This window comes from Pleurodeles waltl, chromosome 2_1 (genome assembly GCF_031143425.1).
Source record: "Pleurodeles waltl isolate 20211129_DDA chromosome 2_1, aPleWal1.hap1.20221129, whole genome shotgun sequence".
NCBI classification, from domain to species: domain Eukaryota; kingdom Metazoa; phylum Chordata; class Amphibia; order Caudata; family Salamandridae; genus Pleurodeles; species Pleurodeles waltl.
The window spans coordinates 181,494,083-181,514,157 of NC_090438.1; the positions used below are offsets into that span (position 1 = coordinate 181,494,083).

Consider the following 20,075-nt stretch of genomic DNA (forward strand, 5'->3'; position numbering starts at 1 on the left):
TTCCCCACATGTTAATGAAGCCAGTTACAAAGGAAACCCTTGTTAGACATATTTGTTAAGTGCATTTATGCTACTCTTTGGCTAACAAAACATACTAGCTAAGAGTATTCAGCTAAAGAAGAAAGCTTCTTCTGCTGCTTCTGTTAAAAGCTTTCTGAGGTGTTGCCTGGTCATCTGTCCACATATTTATTAAACATTCCTGTGTTGATATTCAAGGTACATATCTGTACTGAAACTACACCCACACACACTAAGTGAAGTACTCCTGCAGAAAGTTATGGTTAGCAATCTGTACACAACTTGCGAATATATGATCGGTTCACTTTCCAAAAGTAAAAAATGACTACTCTTAATAATAGTTTCTTAGCTTGACACTGTTTCAGTTTGACATAATACCTTCCTACCTCCCATTTGGAGTGTTGCAGATTAACATGCATGTATGTGATATCACTATAGTGTGAATCTAGCTGGAAGGATCAAAAGGCAAGGATACGATCAACATATGATTTTGGGTTGGCTGGTTTCTAAGAGTGAAAGTGGACTGTTACTGCTTTGTGAAGTAGTGTTCTTTAAAGAGGTGTATCTTGAGCTGTTTCCTAAACTGGAGTAGGGTTGGGCCAGTGCTGATGAATGAGGGAAGTCCTGATGAATATGGGGACCTTTTCCATTGATGCATTGATGGAGAAGGGCTGTTTATTTTTTTAGTTTTTTTTACCCTTCTTTATCTCCAATTTGATAGTGTCCTGTCTGTGGGTGTACTAAACTATCAGAGAAGTTGGATCTGAAGATAGCAGCTAAGTTGCGGGCATTGTGGTCTTAGCATTGTTGTCATCATGAGTAATGCAGACTCGCCCCCTGATTGAGGCCTAAAAAATGTTAATTGTGATGCTTCTCTAAACACAACCACAAAATGATGAAATAGTGCACAGTAGGGGAATCTATACTAGTCTTAAATTACATAACTGTTACAGGTACATGTCCTTTACCACAATATCCTAACCTGACCCCTAACAATGTGACTCGATTTTACCAGTAGTTAGTTAGTAGAGGAAAGGAATCCTTTGGCTTAAAACAGTGAGTTAGTATGAGAGTAGTAGTTAGCATTATTGACTTGGAATGGCTAACCATATGGCAGCTGTCTAAAAATCAAGCATAGTAGATTGCCCAGGGATCAAGCAACTCCATAGACATTTAAAGCAGTGATTAAATATACGCTTTTAAATGTACGTTTTGTAACATTTTTTTTCAGCTATGGCCATGCCTTGTTGCCAGGTGAAGGTGCAGCTATGGCTGAGTATGTGAAGGCCGGAAAGCGTATCCCTCGCAGAGGAGAAATTGGATTAACCAGTGAAGAGATTGCATCGTTTGAGTGTTCTGGTTATGTAATGAGTGGTAGCAGGTAAGTTAATTGAAAACCAAAGTGTTAATCATTGTTCGACCTATGATGAAGAAATCCTTTGTTGCTTTTATGTTGCAGTAAAAAAGAAGTATACGATGATCAAATCAATTTCCATTTCTTTAATCATTGTATCTTATTAGCACACAGTATAGCAATTCACAATTCTCATTATGCATAAAGAGGCATCCAAAACAACGAACCACACCATTTACTGATTTTGTTTACAATACTTGACAGAATAGTTGATCGTTCCTAGATCAGTGTGTTGTATGTCACGAGAAGAGATGACTAGTTATAATAGATACCAACAATAAGGCATAAAAAAACATACATGATGCAGGTCACTCTTAGAAGAGCTGCAGTCAGAATTTTGTGTGGCTTTGCAAACTGATTCTCTTCACAGTTTTTCTATGGAGGAGGTAAGCGTCTCAGTTGGATCAGGAAAAATACAATTGTTAAGAAGGGAATTACATGTGGCCCCATTCAACTTCCTTTAGAATTCATGGTTTCCCTTTTGTTTTACCATCAATAATACAAAGCATGTAAACAGTAGAGTTGCGCATCTTTATATTGATCCAATTCTTATTTAATTTTCTTGTAGAGCCTCCTGTTGAAAATATACAATTTCTTCTGGATATGTGTGACACAGAAATGTTAATCACTTACTTGTTGGCCAGAACTTTATGGGTAACTAGCTGTTTTAGGAAGGAGGTAGTGAGTGATTCCATTTTGTAGGCAAGTGAGGCTAATCCATCATTGAGACAAGTTTAACGTTTAAATGTTTCAAGAATTTTAATATCATTAAATAATTACATGGAAAAAAATCTTATTTCCGTTTAGACATCGACGAATGGAGGCCGTACGTCTGCGTAAAGAGAACCAGATTTACAGTGCAGATGAGAAAAGAGCATTGGCATCCTTCAACCAGGAAGAGCGGCGGAAGAGAGAAAATAAAATCCTTTCCAGCTTTAGGGAGATGGTTTATAGGAAGACAAAGGGAAAAGATGAAAAATAAGGACTGGGTTTGTTGTACAGTGTTCAGTTGTGGGAACGTGTCAGAAAAGGTATTATTTTCCATTGCAGGTTACACATGGATTGTTTTCTAACTTGTCTTAACGTGGACATTCTCATTCAATTTTCCTAGCTATTTTATTATACTGTGGTAGCAACAACCGAGTTGCTGACATGGTGCAAAGGCTGAATTTAATTCATTTTTATTTTGTAAGTTAGTCATATGCAAGAGGATTGGCATGTCTGACGTTTTGAAATGAAGATACCATGAAGCGTCTGAAATAGAGCAATTTGGCTCTTTGACATTCGAGATCTTCCACTCTCACCATTTAGCTTTATTTGTAATTGAGCTGTACAGAAAACAAAAATGATAAAATATTGACGTTTTAAGAAATTATTTATTTAAAGTTTTATTTTTTGTGTTTCCCTCAAAAGAAAGAACAATTTACGTGAAATTAATACTTATGTGAATTGGGGGGAACTATGGAACAAAAACAGTAAAGTAAATCAACGAACCTGCTTTCAAATGTAGTTTGAATTTTTTTTTAAGTGAACCTGAGAAATTCTTCATTGACTGAACAGAAATTCAAAAAAGGGAGAGGCATAAATTAAGGGGCTGAGGGCAGACATTTACCATCCTGGAACATGACTAACTTGAGAAGATGTGCAGGCAGTGTGTACCATATCATTGGTATCATGCAATCTGATGGATAATTTTATCTACAGATTACTCCCCTGTTGGGCAATCCAAGGCATCAGACTTGATCTGGAAAACATCAAAGCTCTATGATGCTGGAGGGTGCACTGGCTTTGTGTCTATGCTAGAAGTGACAATAGGAGGAGTCATTGAAGCCATGTAGTGCCTGCCCCAGTGCAACAGCGTCTGTTTCCTTTTTTCCACACCATCAAAGTGGATCTGGAGCTCACTCTTTAAGAATTTGTGCGAAATTCTTTCTCACAAAAAAATTAATCCAAGTACCAATGTTACGTCTTCACCCAATGAAATCAGGCTTCAAGCCTTGTGGGGACTGCGAGGGGCAAATGTCCATCTCCATTCCCCACCCTGTCTGTCTTGGTACTTCAGATCGGATCATGACTCCTAATCCTGCAAGTCCTGTTTCATCATGAACCCCAAAGCAATCCAGGAACAGGAAGGAAAACTTTTCGTGGCTTGGTCCTGCAACAACAAAAGAGGACTACATTGTTCATTGGCCCTGTTGAGGTCACCTTCCTCTAACTCCTCCAGTAAAAGGAAGAAACATAAGAAGTGCCATAAGCATTTCCAGGGTAAGTCTCCGAGGCTCTGTCTGACTCCCACAGGATGTTCATAGTCAGAGCCGCAGTTAGTAGCGGTGCAGCAGTTTGATTTGCCACCCCACCTCTTTCCCCATTGCTAATACCTACCTACCTGGATTTTCAGGCACTAGCGTCTGCTCAAGCAGGGTTTCTGAACGCTATTTTCAGTATCTTTGCCCGAGAAGCAGCCGCTTCTGGTGCGCCTTTGGGCAGTGGTGTGGAGAATCTCTGTGCCATTGTCAAGAGGGGGCACCTAACTGACGGCGGGTGCCAGAGATAGGACTCTGAAAGGTGCAGAGCCCGAGCAGTGGCCCCTTATGGTGCACCTTTGGGATACATAGCATGTCCATGTTCATGCTTCTTGCTCAGCGCCTTTCGGAGTTGCATCTCTGGCACCCACTTTTGGTTATATACCCCTCTTGACAGTGGCACAGAGATACTCTACACCACTGCCCAAAGGCATCTCTGCCGCCGTGGCTGGCTCCTCATAAGAGGCCACTACTCCCCTCCCTTCCCCCACTCCTGGACCAACCCCCCACCAACAACAATATCAGCTTCACCATCGCTGGACTACATTCCAACTGTGCTGCTTTAAGGTCCCTCCCATAGCCAAACCAGTGTCACAGCACCTTTCCCGAATAGATTACCAAAGACTATTAGAGGAAGAGAGGTACCACAGTTAAGCCATTTGGCTCTGATTCTGATCTCCTCCAGGATGGAGGAAGCCTCTGGTCGGCTGAATGAATTTGCGGCCATCTTATCAGTCCACGACCTTGATACCTCTCCAAAAGTGGAAACTGATTTCCCATTAGGGATTCCATACTTGAAGTCACGTCCGTTTTACACATTGATGATTAATGCTGGGGAGTGCTAGACTTGCCACTTCCCTCTGTGAATGTTAATGCTAATGTCCTCATGGAGGCCCCCCTGCCATCAACCCAGAGTTCAGAGCTTTTGCTCCCCTTCAATGATGCCTAATTGGAACCAGTCCTGGCAGCCTGGGTGAAGCCTACTTCAGCGCTTGCACTGAATTGAATAGTGGTGAGATGTTATCGGCCTGCACCGGGAAACTCACCCTTTCTGTCCACCCACCAATCCCCAGAGAGCCCAGTTGTCTGCCTGCCATCCCCAGGGCAGGTGTCTGGGACTTTTCCTACATTACCCTCAGACCAGGAATACGACCATCAGGAGACTCTGGCAAGATTTTTTTTTCTCTGCCGGAAGTATGGCATTAAAATCTTTGAATGCCACTTGCCTTGTAGTGCGGTATACTTATGTTGTACTTGATACAGCCCAGCTGGTTATCCCCCAGGGATAATAAAGCCCATTTTTCAGAACTCATAAAAGATGGCAAGAATGCTTTGCACCTCAACAGTCCAGTCTTGACACTGCAGACTCAGTGGCTCATGCTGTATTGTTCTTAATAACATTTCAGTGTTGTTCTTGGCTTCGCACGTCAGGGTTTTCCACAGAGAGCGGGCCACTCTCATGGACTTACTATTTGATTGCACCCGTTTACTGTGCAATAAAACAGACTCTGCAACAGCTAAATCCTTAGGTCTCCAACACCCTCAGCCTCAGCACAAATACGGACACATTTGCCTCATTTGAAGCTTCTCTAGAGGGGTCAGCTTTCACTAATATCAGTCCACTCTGACACAGTCTCAAAACTCTCTGGTTAGACAATAAAGAGGCCAGGCCAGGGATACTGGCCATAGATCCCTCCATTCAGGCTCCTTCTTTTGCTCCCTTGTACCACAAGGAAAGCAAGCTTAGTTTGCTTCTGCAGCACACCAGGAGCTTGTGGGAGATCGGATGTCCTCCTTTCTACTAACCTAGAAGGCAGTTGCTTCAGACCAGTGGGTCCTTCAGATAATACAAAAGGGGTAGACCCTACCCTTCACGCTGGCTCCTCCTGCCCGCAGACCATGTCTCAATCTTGCAGCAAGAAGTGGAAGCACTCCTTCTGTAAGGAGTGCTGAAGGTAGTCCCAATGCAGAAGATTGGCCAAGTATGCTATTCATGATACTTCCATGTTCGTAAGAGGGATGACGGTCTGCATCTGATCCTAAACCTCTGGGTCCCGAACCTCTTCCACAGAAAGGAGAAATTCAAGATGCTGACCTGAGCACAGGTCCTGTTGGTGTTGGAAGCAAGGGACTGGATGGTGCCGCTTCACTTGAAGAATGCCTACTACACATCCAGGTCTTCCAGTCATACCAGATGTACCTGTGTTTTGTGGTTGGTTCCACCCATTACCAATTTGCAGTACTTCCATTTGGGTTGACATCAGCACCTCAAGTCTTCACCAAGGTGATGGCCATGGTTGTGGCTCATCTTAGACAGTAGAGTATTCCAATCTTCCTATATCTAGATGACTGGTGCTCAAGGCAGAGTCACCGGATTTGGTGATGCTTCTTCTGCAGTTAACTGTGTCTCTGATGTTCGATTTGGGCTTTTCAGTCAACCAACCGAAATATTACCTAGAGCCTTCATTGTGTTGTTTCTGGACACTACTCATCTTATTGCCTTTTCTCTTTCTCAGAGGATTCATGACATCTAGAAGATGGTTCCATCCTTCCTGCACGGTGCAAGAGTTCCAGTCCAAATGGTCATAGGCCTGCTAAGTCTGATAGCGGCCTGTATCCACCTGGTCATGCATGATGGCAGATGAGGGTTCTGAAGTGATGACCAGTATGCAGTGATTCCAACATGGAGGAGATCTGTGGGTCAACATTGTCATCTGCTGCAACGCTGCGGTGTATGTTGTTTGATGTGGGAACAAGATGAACCTTTACCGAGGGATGCCATTCAACTCTGGCCACAGTAATAATGGACTCCTATACCCTAGAGTGTATAGCACATCTGGAGAGCATGCTTCATATCAACCTGCTAGAACTGTTGGTGGTTCAGCTGGCGCTCGGATATCTTGACGAAAAATAAGACTGTGATTTGGTATGTGAAAAAACAATGGAGAGTAGGGTCATTGGCACATGTTCAAGGGATTTTGTTAACAGGCAATTGCCTGGCGGGGTGTCTGAATATCACAGTCGACAACTTGAGCTGGCGTTATCTTACCAATCACAAGTTGAGTGTTCTGCCTGGGGTAATTCCTCCCCCTCAGGTGAACTTATTCGCCTCTTAGGAAAATTCCCTGTACCTGCCATTTTGCACCTTCCAGTAGCCATTGAGTGGAGCCTTGGCTGATGGATTTTATTTGAGGTGAATATTTCAGCTGCACTATGTCTTTCCCCCGTACCTTTGATTCCTCTAGTTCTAGAGGAAGATTTGCTGATTCTGGACCTAAGTCATTCTAATTTCCCTGGATTGGCCGAGGAGGGTGTGGTATGGAGTCCTTATGTACTTCTCCCTGTGTCCACTGCTCTAACTGCTGCTGAGGGGGAGACCTTCACTTCCAGTCGGATTGGTGCTGCACCCCAGTCTCCAAGGCCTTCACCTTCATACCTGGAGATTGAGAGGTGGTAGGCCTCATTCTGTCAACTTGTGCCCCTCCGCAAAATGTTTATTTTGGGAGATGGAACAGTTTTGTTTCATGGTGTGCACACAATGATGTGATTGTCAGGGCTCATCCAGTTTTCACTGACTCCAGCTCAGAGAGTGTGCAGTGGCCATTGTAAAAGGGTAGTTTGCTGTCTTGTTGACATTCTGTCTGTCTCACGAACCAGCATTCCCCCTGCTGAAGTCCCCTATTGTGATGAGGTTCTTTAAGGGGTTGACCAATCTGTACCCTCTCACTTTCTTTGCTATCCCCTAGTGGGACCTAAATCTTGTTTTAATGTTTTTGATTGGAGTCTCCATTTCAGCCCCTTTACGGTTGCAGTTGTTAACCATAAAGACAGTCTTTTAGGAGGCCATCAATTTGGCAAAGCTGGGCAATAAGCTGCAGGGCCTTCATGCCCTCTCGCCGTTTATAACATTTTTCCCAGACAAGCTGGTGTTGCGGACCAGGTCAATCCATTACCCTCCCATCCTCGTCCCTACCCCACAAATGAGGAGGAACGGCTGCATCACCTGGACCCTAGGCGGGCGGTGTGTTTTTATCTTGTTATGTTTAGATACAATTATCGTCACATAGTAACTTAGTATAACTATCTGCATAAATGTTTAAATAAGTGTGTATGGCCTTCCACATTGTTCTGAAAGATCTTTGTCCTGTCTGTGTCTAAAAACTGTTAGAGAGCAGATCTGTTTCATCTGAGAAAATGAACCTAGGTATTATATGTAATTTCTATTTATTGTATACTTTGCTTTTGATAGAAAACAAATTACTGTTTGGTCTAAATTAAACCTTACACCTTATAATAAATAAAAGGGGCTGCATTGGCATGCGAAGTAATGGGTTACAATGATGCTTTTTGGAAATACTTTAAACTTCATTTTAAAACTGAAGAGACTATGTAATTGAGTTTGTAGATGAATGCAAGAAAATGGTGTGTGGTTTATGGATGAATGTTTGTAGCGTGCTTGTCACCAAGACATCACTGCGCAATAGAGTGGTAACTGCAAAACCTAATTGTGAATCTAAAATAAAAATGTTTTCTGGAGTTTTCTAAATTGCACCAATTCTGTGCTTTTGCAGGTACGAAAATCTGCTTTTTAGTTGTCAAGGATATTATCAATCAGTCAATCAATCAATCATTTGTAGAGCACGCTACTCACCCGTGAGGGTCTCAAGGCGCTTGAGGAGGGGGGGGGGGGCGGGGGACTGCTACTGCTCAAACACCCAGGTCTTGAGGAGTCTCCTGAAGGTCAGTAGATCCTTGGTCTGCCGTAGGTGTATGGGGAGGGTGTTCCAGGTCTTGGCCGCGAGGTAGGAGAAAGATCTGCCACCGGTTGTTGTCCTGTGGATGCATGGGACATTGGCGAGGTCAGCGGAGCTGACGGTTCGGCGTTTAGAAGGTGAGACGATTGTTGAGGTATGCTGGTCTGGCGTTGTGGAGTGCTTTGTGGGCGTGGGTTAGGAGGTTGAATGTGAACCTCTTGTTGATGGGAAGCCAGTGTAGGTCTCTCAGGTGGGCTGTGATGTGGCTGTGGCGGGGGATGTTGAGGAAGAGGCGTGTGGAGGCGTTCTGTATCCATTGCAGTCTTTTCTGGAGAGCTGCTGTGGTTCCCGCGTAGAGAGCGTTGACGTAGTCCAGTCTGCTGCTGACGAGGGCCTGGGTAACCGTTCTTCTGGTTTCGGTAGGGATCCACCTGTAGATTTTGCAGAGCATGCGGAGGGTGCTGAAGCAGGAGGATGAGACGGCATTGACTTGTTGGGTCATGGAGAGCGATGAGTCAAGGATGAAACCCAGGTTTCGTGTGTGGTTGGTGGGCGTTGGTGCGGCTCACAGCGAGGGGGTGGGGCCGAGGATGAGGACCTCTGTCTTATCTGAGTTTAGTTTTAGTCGACTGTTCTTCATCCAGTTGGCGACGGCCTTCATGCCCTGGTGGAGGTTGGTTTTGGCTATAGCGGGGTCCTTGGTGAGGGAGAGGATCAGCTGGGTGTCGTCGGCGTAGGAGATGATGTTGAGGTTGTGAGATTGGACGATTTTGGCGAGCGGTACCATGTAGATGTGGAAGAGTGTCGGGCTCAGGGAGAGGAGCCCTGTGGTACGCTGCAGATGGTCTTGGTGGCTTCAGATAGGAATAGAGGGAGGCGGACTCTCTGTGTTCTGTTGGAGAGGAAGGAGGTGATCCAGTCCAGGGCCTTGTTGCAGATGCCTGCGTCGTGGAGGCGTGTGCGCACTGTGTGGTGGCAGACGGTGTAAAAGGCGGCCAAGAGGTCCAGGAGGATGAGGGCTGCTGTTTTGCCTTTGTCCAGGAGGGTTCGGATGTCATCGGTGGCAGCGATGAGGGCGGTCACGTTGCTGTGATTGCTGCGAAAGCCGGATTGGGACAGGTCCAGAGTGTTGTTTTCCTCCAGGTGGTGGGACTGTTGCGTGTTGACCATCATCTCGAGTACCTTTGCTGGGAACGGAAGCAGGGAGATGGGCCAGTAGTTTTTGAGGTCCTTAGGGTCCGCCTGGGGTTTCTTGAATAAGGCGTTGATCTCGGCGTGCTTCCAGCTTTCCGGAAAGGTGGCAGTCTCGAAGGAGCTATTGATGATCATACGGAGTTGGGGGGTGATGATGGAGCTCGCTCTGTTGTAGATGTAGTGCAGGCAGGGGTCAGATGGAGAGCCGGAATGAATGGTGTTCCTTACTTAGATGGGTGTCAGCGTCGTTGACGTGTGTCCAGGAGAGCAGGAGGTTGGTGTGGTTGGTGGGCGATGAGTCGGAGGTGTTGGTGGCTGTTGGTGGGGTCTTGTTGTTGAAGCTGTCGTGGATGTCTGTGATCTTGCAGTGAAAGAAGGTGGCGAGGAAATCGCAGAGGTCTTGCGAAGGTAGGGATGTCGTTTGTGCTGGAGCTAGGGTTGGTGAGTTCCTTCATGATGTTGAAGAGCTCTTTGCTGTTGTGCGAGTTGTTGTTGATACGTTCCTTGAAGGAGGATCTCTTGGTGGCCCGGATGAGCTGGTGGTGCTTGCGGATGGCGTTCTTGAGGGATGTGTGGGTGGCTGGTATCTGTTCCTGGCGCCACTTCCTCTCGAGTTTGCAGCAGGCCTGTTTGGAGGTCCGGAGGTCGGTTGTGAACCAGGTGGCCTTTCTGATGGTACGGTTGTGAGAGGGTTTCTTGATCGGACCAGTGTGTTGGCACAGTAGTCTATCCATTGCCAGAGGTCGCGGGCGGCGGTGTCGGTGGAGTCAGCTAGTGGGGCGAGGGCAGAGATCAGCCAGTCGTTGGTGATGTTGTTCCAGCTGTGGCGGGGGATCGGTTGCGGGTGGTGGATTTGTTGAAGGTGAAGTGGACGCAGCAGTGGTCGGTCCAGTGGAGTTCGGTGGTGTGGCTGAAGGCGATGTGTCTGCTGGCGGAGAAGATGGGGTAGAGCGTGTGTCTGGTGGAGTGGGTGGGAGATGTGATGAGTTGATTGAGCTCGGTTGTCGAGCAGGGAGATCGAGTTGCTGTCATTAGTGTTTTCGAGGTGGAAGTTCAGGTCCCCCAGGAGTATGTAAACTGTGGATGAAAGGGCTTGAGTGCTGATGATGTCAGCGATGGAATCACTGAACTGAGGTCGAGGTCCTGGGGGTCTGTAGAGGAGGGTACCCCTGAGGGTGTTCTTGGGACCGATGTGGATTTGGAAGTGCATGTGTTCGGCGGTGCTGAGGGTGTCTTCGGTGTTGGTTGAGATTCTGATGGTGTTCCTGTGGACGATCGCGATCCCTCCATCCGGTCTGTTGGTGCAGTCTATGCAGGTGATCTTGTAGCCATCTGGGATGGCTATGGCGATGTCGGGAGCTGAGGATGGGTTCATCCAGGTCTCTGTCAGGAATGCGATGTCCAGGGACGAGGAGACAAGAAGGTCCCAGAGCTCGATGGTGTGCTTGTGGAGGGAGCGTGTGTTGAGAAGGATGCACCTGAGGTGGTTGCGTCCGGTTCTGGCGGGTGAGGTGGTGGCTCGGAGGGTGGAGAAGTTGCAGCTCTGGCAGGAGAAGGGTCCATGGCCTGGAAGCAGGTGGTAGAGCGGCCGGTGTTCAGGGCGTTGGCATCGTAGTAGCGTCTGGTGCTGGGGGGGTCTCGGAGGCCAGGGGGACTGGCGCTGGGCACGGTCCAGGCACGGACGGGCGCAGACGGGCTTGCCTCTGGCGCGCCAGAGGCGTGGCCTCCATTAAGAGGGGGAGGTGCGAGGGAGGAGCAGCTGGGAGGCGGGAGGGAAGTGCGAATGGGTGCGCGAAGGGGGCGGGCCGTGGGTGACGCAGCGGCAGGATCACCACGGGGGAAGCACAAAAAATAGAAACAGCAAGAAAATAGAGAAACAGGGAAAAAGGCACAAAAAATAGAAACAGAGCAAGAGAAGCAGTGAAAAACAGAGAAAAACAGACACAAGGCAAACAGACAGACAATACTTACAGCACCACTAGACCACCAGGGATGAGGTGCAGGCGGGGGCCTGCGGGTGGAGGAGGGCCTCGAACTCGCAGTAGCAGCTGCGAGGGCGGGGAGAGGGACCCAGGCACAACAGTGGAGCTGCGTGGCGCGGGTAGCTTCTCCTGACCTCAAAAGCAGGTCGCCTCACCGCGCAGCGGCCGCCATTAAGAGAGGGAGGTGGGAGGTGGGAGGGAGGAGCAGTTGGGAGGCGGGAGGGAAGCGCAAATGGGTGCGCGAGGGGGGTGGGTACGCAGTGGCAGGAGAACCACGGGGGCAGCACAAGAAATAGAAACAGAGCAAGAAAATAGAGTAACAGTGAGAAAGGCACAAAAAATAGAAACAGAGCAAGAAATACAGAGAAAAACCACCAGGGATGAGGCCAAGGGGGGGCCTGCAGGTGGAGGAGGGCCTCGAACTCGCAGTAGCAGCTGGGCACAATGGTGGAGCTGTGAGCTTCTCCTAACCTCAAAAGCAGGTCAAGGGTATTATGACTCAGCATGACTTTGCAGTTGATTAAACAGGAGTTTCTCCAGTATTCTACCCACAAAAAAGAGTAAGGGGAGAAGAGAGGTGGGTCTATAACTGTTAATACTCTTAGAATTAAATGTGGGCTTTTTCAACAGCTGTTTAATAACTTCCATTTTCCACAGAGTTGGGATTTTCCCGATGCAAATAAAGCGTTTAAGACTCATTGGCAAAGCCTATACACCTTTCCTATGCAAGAGCTATTTATTGGCTTTGCCAGTGTCTTTTAGGCATTCTGTACAGCAGTATGGCTGCTGTTCAACATGGCTAAAACTTAATAGCGTTGTGTAGAGGTAAGTGGTGTGGAATGGAGTGGCGTAGAGCAGAATGGAGTGGTATAGAGAGGAGTAGAGCAGCCTTGAGTTGTTGGAGTCAAACTCCGATATTCAACTGAATCCCAATAATTCCTGTACCCCAATCTTTACCATAGGCCATTTTGCTCTGGTTCACTCATTGATTTGGCAGTAACAGACTGCACGGCCTATCTATGTAAGAATAATTTAGCAGAGTATAAGTTGAAATAGAACTTAGATTTCTAAATAACTTGGTTCTAGATCAAAATAGGATAACATAGATGTATTACAAAATTACTAATAGTAATGATACAAAAGATTCCATAAGCCTGCCATAAAGTCTCACGTGCAGAAAATACAAAATCATAAAGCATAACAAAAATCCTAGTTTAGGCAAGTAAATCTAAACAGATTCTAATTGTTAAGCTCATAAATAGTACTGGCAACATCCCATGCGGCGATTTTCGCTATCGCAGTGCAGGATGTGCGTCATTTCCGAAAGGCTGTATAGCAATTTTTGGCGCACAAGGAGTTTCCTTGAAGAGATTAGGGCCCTCATTACAACCCTGGCGGTTGGCGGAGAAGTGGCGGTCTTACTGCCAACAGGCTGGCGGTAAAAAAATTGGAATTATGACCATGGCGGTTACCGCCATGGTCATCCGCCACTTCTCTGAACCGACCGCCATGTCGGAGAAGACCGCTGGGCTGGAGACCTGGGTCTCCAGCCCGGCGGCCTTCACAAGACCGCCGGCGATATCATGACCCGGCTGACCGCCATGGATTTCTTGGGGTTGGGCACCGCCATGAAATCCATGGCGGTAAGCACTATCAGTGCCAGGGAATCCCTTCCCTGGCACTGATAGGGGTCTCCCCCACTCCCCACCAGTGGGAAAAGTCTCAAAATAATCGTGCAGAGTCTTGGGAGAAAAATAGAAAGTCGCCCTTAAAGTCAGGGATTTATTTATACACAATTCATTCATAATAATAAAACTGCAAATTCAGCTTGGGATGATCCTGATTAGGTCGCATTGGCAAATCAAAAATAATTACGTAAATAATAAAGTTCTTAGCACTAATGCGTTTCTTAAGGTAGGAAAAACCTTCCACTTGGTTCCTTAACAGCTACACTCCGGAGATGTACCACATAATAGGTAAAATTTTTCAAACAATAGCTCATAGAATAATGCTCTTTTGCATGCCTTTATCAGAACTTATTGAATCCTACATGTTGGAAAGCTTCATTCACAAAATTGAATTGGCCTCATTTGCGTCACAACATTTCTATGCTCGGCTGAAACTGTGCAGAGAGATGAATTGCAGCAGGTCATTGATTAGAGACAGGAACAGAATGAGCTAACACCAGAAACTGCATCCATTTCAAAATAGTGTCTCACTTGAAAATGTGGCATAACTATATTCCATTATAAATGACACTTCTAAATCAAGTGATCATATTGTTTCAAGTGCATTATTATTAATTCATTGGTTATGGCTATGTGCTTCATTAAAATTATAACTTGCACAAGTAAATTGTCACCCGAATTGCACATTATAAAAAAAAAAAAAGCTTCAGCATGGCATGATCGGAGTGGCATATTTAGAGTGGCTGTGTGTGGAGTGGAATGGTGTAGCGTAGAGTGGCACTATATGGAGTCACGAAGAGTAGAGTAGCATGTCATAGAGAAGTGTGGTGTAGAATAGTATGGGTGTGGGTGTAAATAACCTAAACAGGAACCAAGCTTAAAATCAATGTTAAGGTATGAGGCATAAAAAAGAATGGTGAAAGCATGACGAGAGCTGGAAACAGAGGAAGTGTCCCGAAACTTGTGTGGGTGCAGTGATATGCAATACCAAAATATATATTTAAAAGTGCAGCAGTAAAGAAATGACTACCTCAATTACTGTGCGATCAGCTGATGGACACAAGAAGAAGGAACCTGTGTTTGGTCCAGGCTCCACAGAAAGCAAAGGAAGTGATGACCGGCACATGTTGGCAAATTAGAAGGCAGCAAAGAAGAGTAATAAAGCCAACAAATGGTAATCAATAGGCAGGCTCTAAACCCTTTATTATAAATAATACCCTCTCAAGCGAGAACGCGTAAATGCGCTGTTGCTGGCAAAACCTAACAATGGTGACCAATTTACCTGGTCCTTTATCACTTGTGGACACTGAAGTGCGAATGGCATTCATAATATTAATAAGAGATCCAACTGAAACAAGGTAGAAATGACTCCAAAACAGGTCAAAGGGTGAAACTGCAAGTGTCAAAGTCTGAAAGTCAAGTTTAGTTATTTTATCACCGAATATTTAAAATTTTGTCTTTAAAAAGTGTGGCCAAATCAACACAAAGAGTAATTGATGGAATTACTGCTGTTGTAGTGCAAGAGGAGAGTGTAGGTCATTTACAACCTTGGCATTTTTGTTATATTAGGAGCACTGGGTATCGGTTGGAAGAGTAGGCGTATTAGCAGCCTTAGAGAAACAGAGGAATGGATGCAGGGAGAGGGGTAATGAGGAGTGGGCAAAGGTGCAAAGGAGATGTGGAAAAACACTTTTTGTAGTGTAGAGTAACCTGGCATTAAATGGCAGCTGATCGGTCCTTTAGAGAAAATAAAAGTTTGAACATTTTATTTGAAGAACCAGGAGTGGTGGAGGAGTAATTGAGTGGGTGGGGTGCAGGTGAAGTGGGAAGCAGAGAACACTCAGTGCACAGTTGTCAGCTATTGCAGTTTGGTGCTAATTATGTATTCATGTTATTGAAAGTGAGGTCACATGGCAGGCAATATGTCGAGTGTCTCACAAATCGATCAGCCAAAATGTGTGTAATGTGCAATGAAAACCTGTAAGTAACTCAGCTAATAGTTCTCATGAAATGTGACAATTGTCAAAACTTTGCCGGAAATTGAAATGATACCCATCCTTTTATCAATTGAATCAGGTCAAAATGGATCATAGTGGGAGGTGCCATCTTGCAATGTCCATTGAAACACTAGTTTAACCCCTCGCTGCCAGGCCTTTTCCCCCCCTCCTGTTCCAAGCCTATTTTTGGGCTATTTGGGGTAGTTCGCGCTTAGGCCCTCATAACTTTTTGTCCACATAAGCTATCCATGCCAAATTTGTGTCCTTTTTCTTCCCAACGTTCTGTGGATTCTAAAGGTACCTAGAGTTTGTGGGTTCCCCTCAGGAGACCAAGAAATTAGCCAAAATAATGCTACTATGTGGGTTTTGGGGTAAAATGGGAAAAAGTGCTGCAGAAGAAAGCATGTGTTTTTTTTTTCCCCTGCAAATGGCATCAACCGAGGGTTTGCGATGCTAAAATCACCATCTTTCAGGAACAGGCAGACTCAGAAAACCACATTTTTCAACACAGGTTTGGCATTTTACTGGGACATACCAGATTTTAAAAACATTTTGTGCCTTCAGCCTCCTTCCAGTTAGTGACAGAAATGGGTGTCAAACCAGTGGCGGATCCCAGACAGCTAAATATTTCTGAAAAGTAGTTGAATAGGAGACAAAATTCTAAATTCAGCAAAGGGTCATTTGTGTAGATCCCTCAAGGTTTTCCTATAGAAAGTAACAGTTGACAAAACAATATTGACATTGAGTTGGAAAAAAACAGCCATTTCTGTCTACAAACTTTTTCCAGCTATGGCAGATTTTTTAAAGCAATATACCATTACATCTTCTGGACCTTTCCTGTTGCGGGGATAAATAGGGCTTGTGGGTTCATCAAGAACCCAAGGTACCCTGAGCCAATAAATGAGCTGGACCTTGCAATGGGTTTTCATTGTATACCGGGTGTACAGCAATTAATTTGATAAAATATGAAGAGTAAAAAATAGGTATCAAGGAAGCCTATTTATTTCTGAAATGGGCACAAGATATGAAGTTTAGAAGCAGTGGTTATTTGCACATCTCTGAATTCGGGGGTCCCCATACTAGCATGTGAATTACAGGGCATTTCTCAAAATGACTTCTTTCTTGCACACTGTCTTACATTTGGAAGGCAAAAATGTAGAGAAAGACAATTGGCAATAACAGTTGTTGTCCTATTCTTTGTTCCCCCAAGGCTCCCAATGAAAATGGTATCTCACTTGTGTGGGTAAGCCTAGTGTCTGTGAAAGGAAACGCCCCAAAACGCAATGTGGATATATCAAATTTTTCGACTGAAAACTGACACGTTTTTTCAAGGTACCTAGCGGTGGATTTTGGGCCGTAGCTCGGCCGGCACTTAGGGAAGCTTATCTAACATGTACATTTTTGAAAACTAGACTCTTAGTGAGAGCCCCACAGGGCACCCCATTGTGGATTCTCCTGAGTTCTGTCACCCAGAATCCTTTGCAAACCTCAAAATTTGGCTAAAAACACTTTTTCCTCATATTTCGGTGCAGTTCTGGAATCTCAGGGGAGTCACTAACTTCCTTCCACCCAGCATTCCCACAAGTCTCCCTGTAAATATGGTACCTCATTTGTGTGGGTAGGTCTAGTGCACGAGACAGGAAATGCCCCAAAACACAACGTGGACACATCACATGGTTCCAATGAAAACAAATGTGTTTTTTGCAAAATTTCTATCTGTGTATTTTGGCCTTTAGCTCAGCCGGCACTTAGGAAACCTAGCAAACCTATTCATTTTTGAAAACTAGACACCTAAGAGAATCCATGATGGGATGACTTTTGGGGCTCTCGCTGGGTTCTGTTACCCAGAATCCTTTGCAAACCTCAAAATTTGGCTAAAAAAAAACGTTTTCCTCACATTTTGGTGATGCAAAGTTCTGGAATATGAGGGGAGACACAAACTTTCTTCCCCCCAACATTCCCCCAAGTCTCCTGATGAACATGGTACTTCACTTGTGTGGGTACGCCTAGTGGCTGTGACAGGGAAGGGCCAAAAACACAACATGGACACATCAAAATTATCTATTACAAAACTATGTTTTTGCAAGGGGGGACTTGCGTTTTTTGTCCTAGGCTCAGCAGCCATCTAGGAAAACCTACCAAACCCATACATTTCTAAAAGCTAGACACCGGAGGGAGTCAAGGGTGGTGTCACTTGCGTGTATCCCCCAGCGTTTTCTTATCCAGAATCCCCCGCAAACCTCAAATTTAGCTAAAACAAATCACATTTTCCTTACATTTCCGTGTGGGATCACCGCACCAGCACAAATTTCCTACCATCCAGCGTTCCCCTCTGTAAAAGTGATACCTAACTAGTGCAGGTGGGCCAAGTGCCTGTGACAGGGAAAGGCCAAAAACATGTAGAAAATGAGGGGGAACCACAGTGGGCCCAAAAGGACAGTTTTTTTTTTTTCCAAATGTTTTTAGGCTGACAACTGGGGCAGAATTTTTATCGGTATAGATGCGACTGGGTGATTAGGAATTTTGTGGATTCCTGCTGATTCCAGAAGGTTCCATCACAAAAATGTAGGGAAAATGTGTGATTTCAAGTAAAGCTGGAGTTTAGCAAGGCATTGTGGGTAAGAAAATGGTGTGGGATGCACCTCCACCCTGGACTCACCCAGATGTTTAGTTTTCAGATGTGTCTTGTGGCCTTTTGGGTGCAGATGGACCTTACAAAAATAGGAAATAGGCTGATTTGCTCCCACGGGGAACATAAATGGCCAAAATGAATGCATCTCCCCCCTCCAAAAAGGGAGCGACCCCTGCCCAAGGGTCCACCCCCAAACAAAACACACACACACAAAAATCTCTGGGGACAGATGGGCCTAATAAAAATAGGACAATCTGCCTCAGAGGAGGGCAGAAATGGCCAACAGTAATGTGCCCCCATGGGGAGCGATGCTTGCCCAAGGGCCTGCCCCGCCCCCCAAACAACACACGCACTCACAACAATCCCTGGTGCCTACGTGATTTCTGCCTCCCTTGGGGGCAAATGGGCCTAATAAAAATAGGCTGATCTGCCCCCAAGGGGGGGGGGCAGAAATGGCCAACAGTAATGTGCCTCAATGTGGAGTGACCCTTGCCCAAAGGCTGCCTCCCCACCCCCACACACAACAATCCCTGGTGCCTAATGGTTTTAATAAAAATAGGCAGATCTTCCACCAAAGGGGTCAGAAAAGGCCTAAAATAATATGCCCCCTGTAGGAAGTTGGCTCTGTATGTACTATTTCAAAGTAAGAAATAGCATGCACAGAGTCCAAGGGTTCCCCTTAGAGGTAAGATAGTGGCAAAAAGAGATAATTCTAAGGCTCTATTGTGGGGTAGTGTGGTCGAGCAGTAGGCTTATCCAGAGGGTAGTGTTAAGCATTTGTTGTACACACACAGGCAATAAATGAGGAACACACACTCAAAAGACAATTCCAGGCCAATAGGTTTTTATATAGAAAAATATATTTTCTTAGTTTATTTTAAGAACCACAGGTTCAAGATTTACAAACAATACTTTAAATGAATGGTATTTCACTCAGGTATCTTAGGAACTTTGAATCATCACAATAGCATGTACAGTTTTGGCAAAAATATCAATAAGCTATTTTAAAAATGGACACAGTGCAAAAATCAACAGTTCCTGGGGGAGGTAAGTATTTGTTAGTTTCACAGGTAAGTACAACACTTACAGGGTTCAAAGTTTGGTCCAAGGTAGCCCACCGTTGGGGGTTCAAGGCAACCCTAAAGTTACCACACCAGCAGCTCAGGGCCGGTCAGGTGCAGAGGTCAGAGTGGTGCCCAAAACACATAGGCTTCAATGGAAATAGGGGTGCCCCGGTTCCAGTCTGCCAGCAGGTAAGTACACGCGACTTCGGAGGCCAGACCAGGGGGGTTTTGTAGGGCACCGGGGGGGGACACAAGAAGGCACAGGGGCGGCCGGGTGCAGAGTGCAAACAGGTGTCGGGTTTGCAATAGGATTTAATGGGAGACCCAGGGGTCTCTTCAGCGATGCAGGCAAGGGGGGGGGCTCCTCGGGGTAGCCACCACCTGGGCTAGGAAGGGGGCCACCTGGGGGTCTCTCCTGCACTGGAGTTCGGATCCTTCAGGTCCTGGGGGCTGCGGGTGCAGTGTGTTTCTCAGGTGTCGGGTTCTTTGAAGCAGGCAGTCGTGGTCGGGGGATCCTCTGGATTCCCTCTGCAGGCGTCGCTGTGGGGGCTCATGGGGATCAACTCTGGCTACTCACGGGCTCGCAGTCGCCGGGGAGTCCTCCCTGTAGAGTTAGTTTTCCACAGGTCGAGCCGGGGGCGTCTGGTGCAGAGTGTAAAGTCTCACGCTTCCGGCGGGAAACATGTGGTCTTTAAAAGTTGCTTCTTTGTTGCAAAGTTGCAGTCTTTGTGGAACAGGGCCGCTGTCCTCGGGAGTTTCTTGGTCCTTTTAGATGCAGGGTAGTCCTCTGAGGCTTCAGAGGTCGCTGGACCCTGGGGGACGCGTCGCTGTTGCAGTTTTTCTCAAAGTGGGGAGACAGGCCGGTAGGTAGGTAGCAGTTGGTGTCTTCGTCTTCTCTGCAGGGCTTCAGGTCAGCAGTCCTTCTTCGTCTTCAGGTTGCAGGAATCTAGTTTCCTAGGTTCTGGGGAGCCCCTAAATACTGAATTTAGGGGTGTGTTTAGGTCTGGGAGGGCAGTAGTCAATGGCTGC

At 46.0% G+C, this 20,075-nt stretch overlaps 1 protein-coding gene across 1 annotated transcript in view; it reads left to right on the forward strand.

The window, feature by feature from the left end:
• Positions 1-8,063, forward strand: part of NKAP (NFKB activating protein) — a 133,055-nt gene extending 124,992 nt beyond the window's left edge. Inside the window, exons 8-9 of the mRNA XM_069212167.1 lie at positions 1,250-1,399; positions 2,240-8,063. Of these exons, the coding sequence (XP_069068268.1) occupies positions 1,250-1,399; positions 2,240-2,414 (325 nt within the window). The 3' untranslated portion in view covers positions 2,415-8,063. The remainder of the gene's footprint in view (positions 1-1,249; positions 1,400-2,239) is intronic.
• Positions 8,064-20,075: the final 12,012 nt, after the last annotated feature.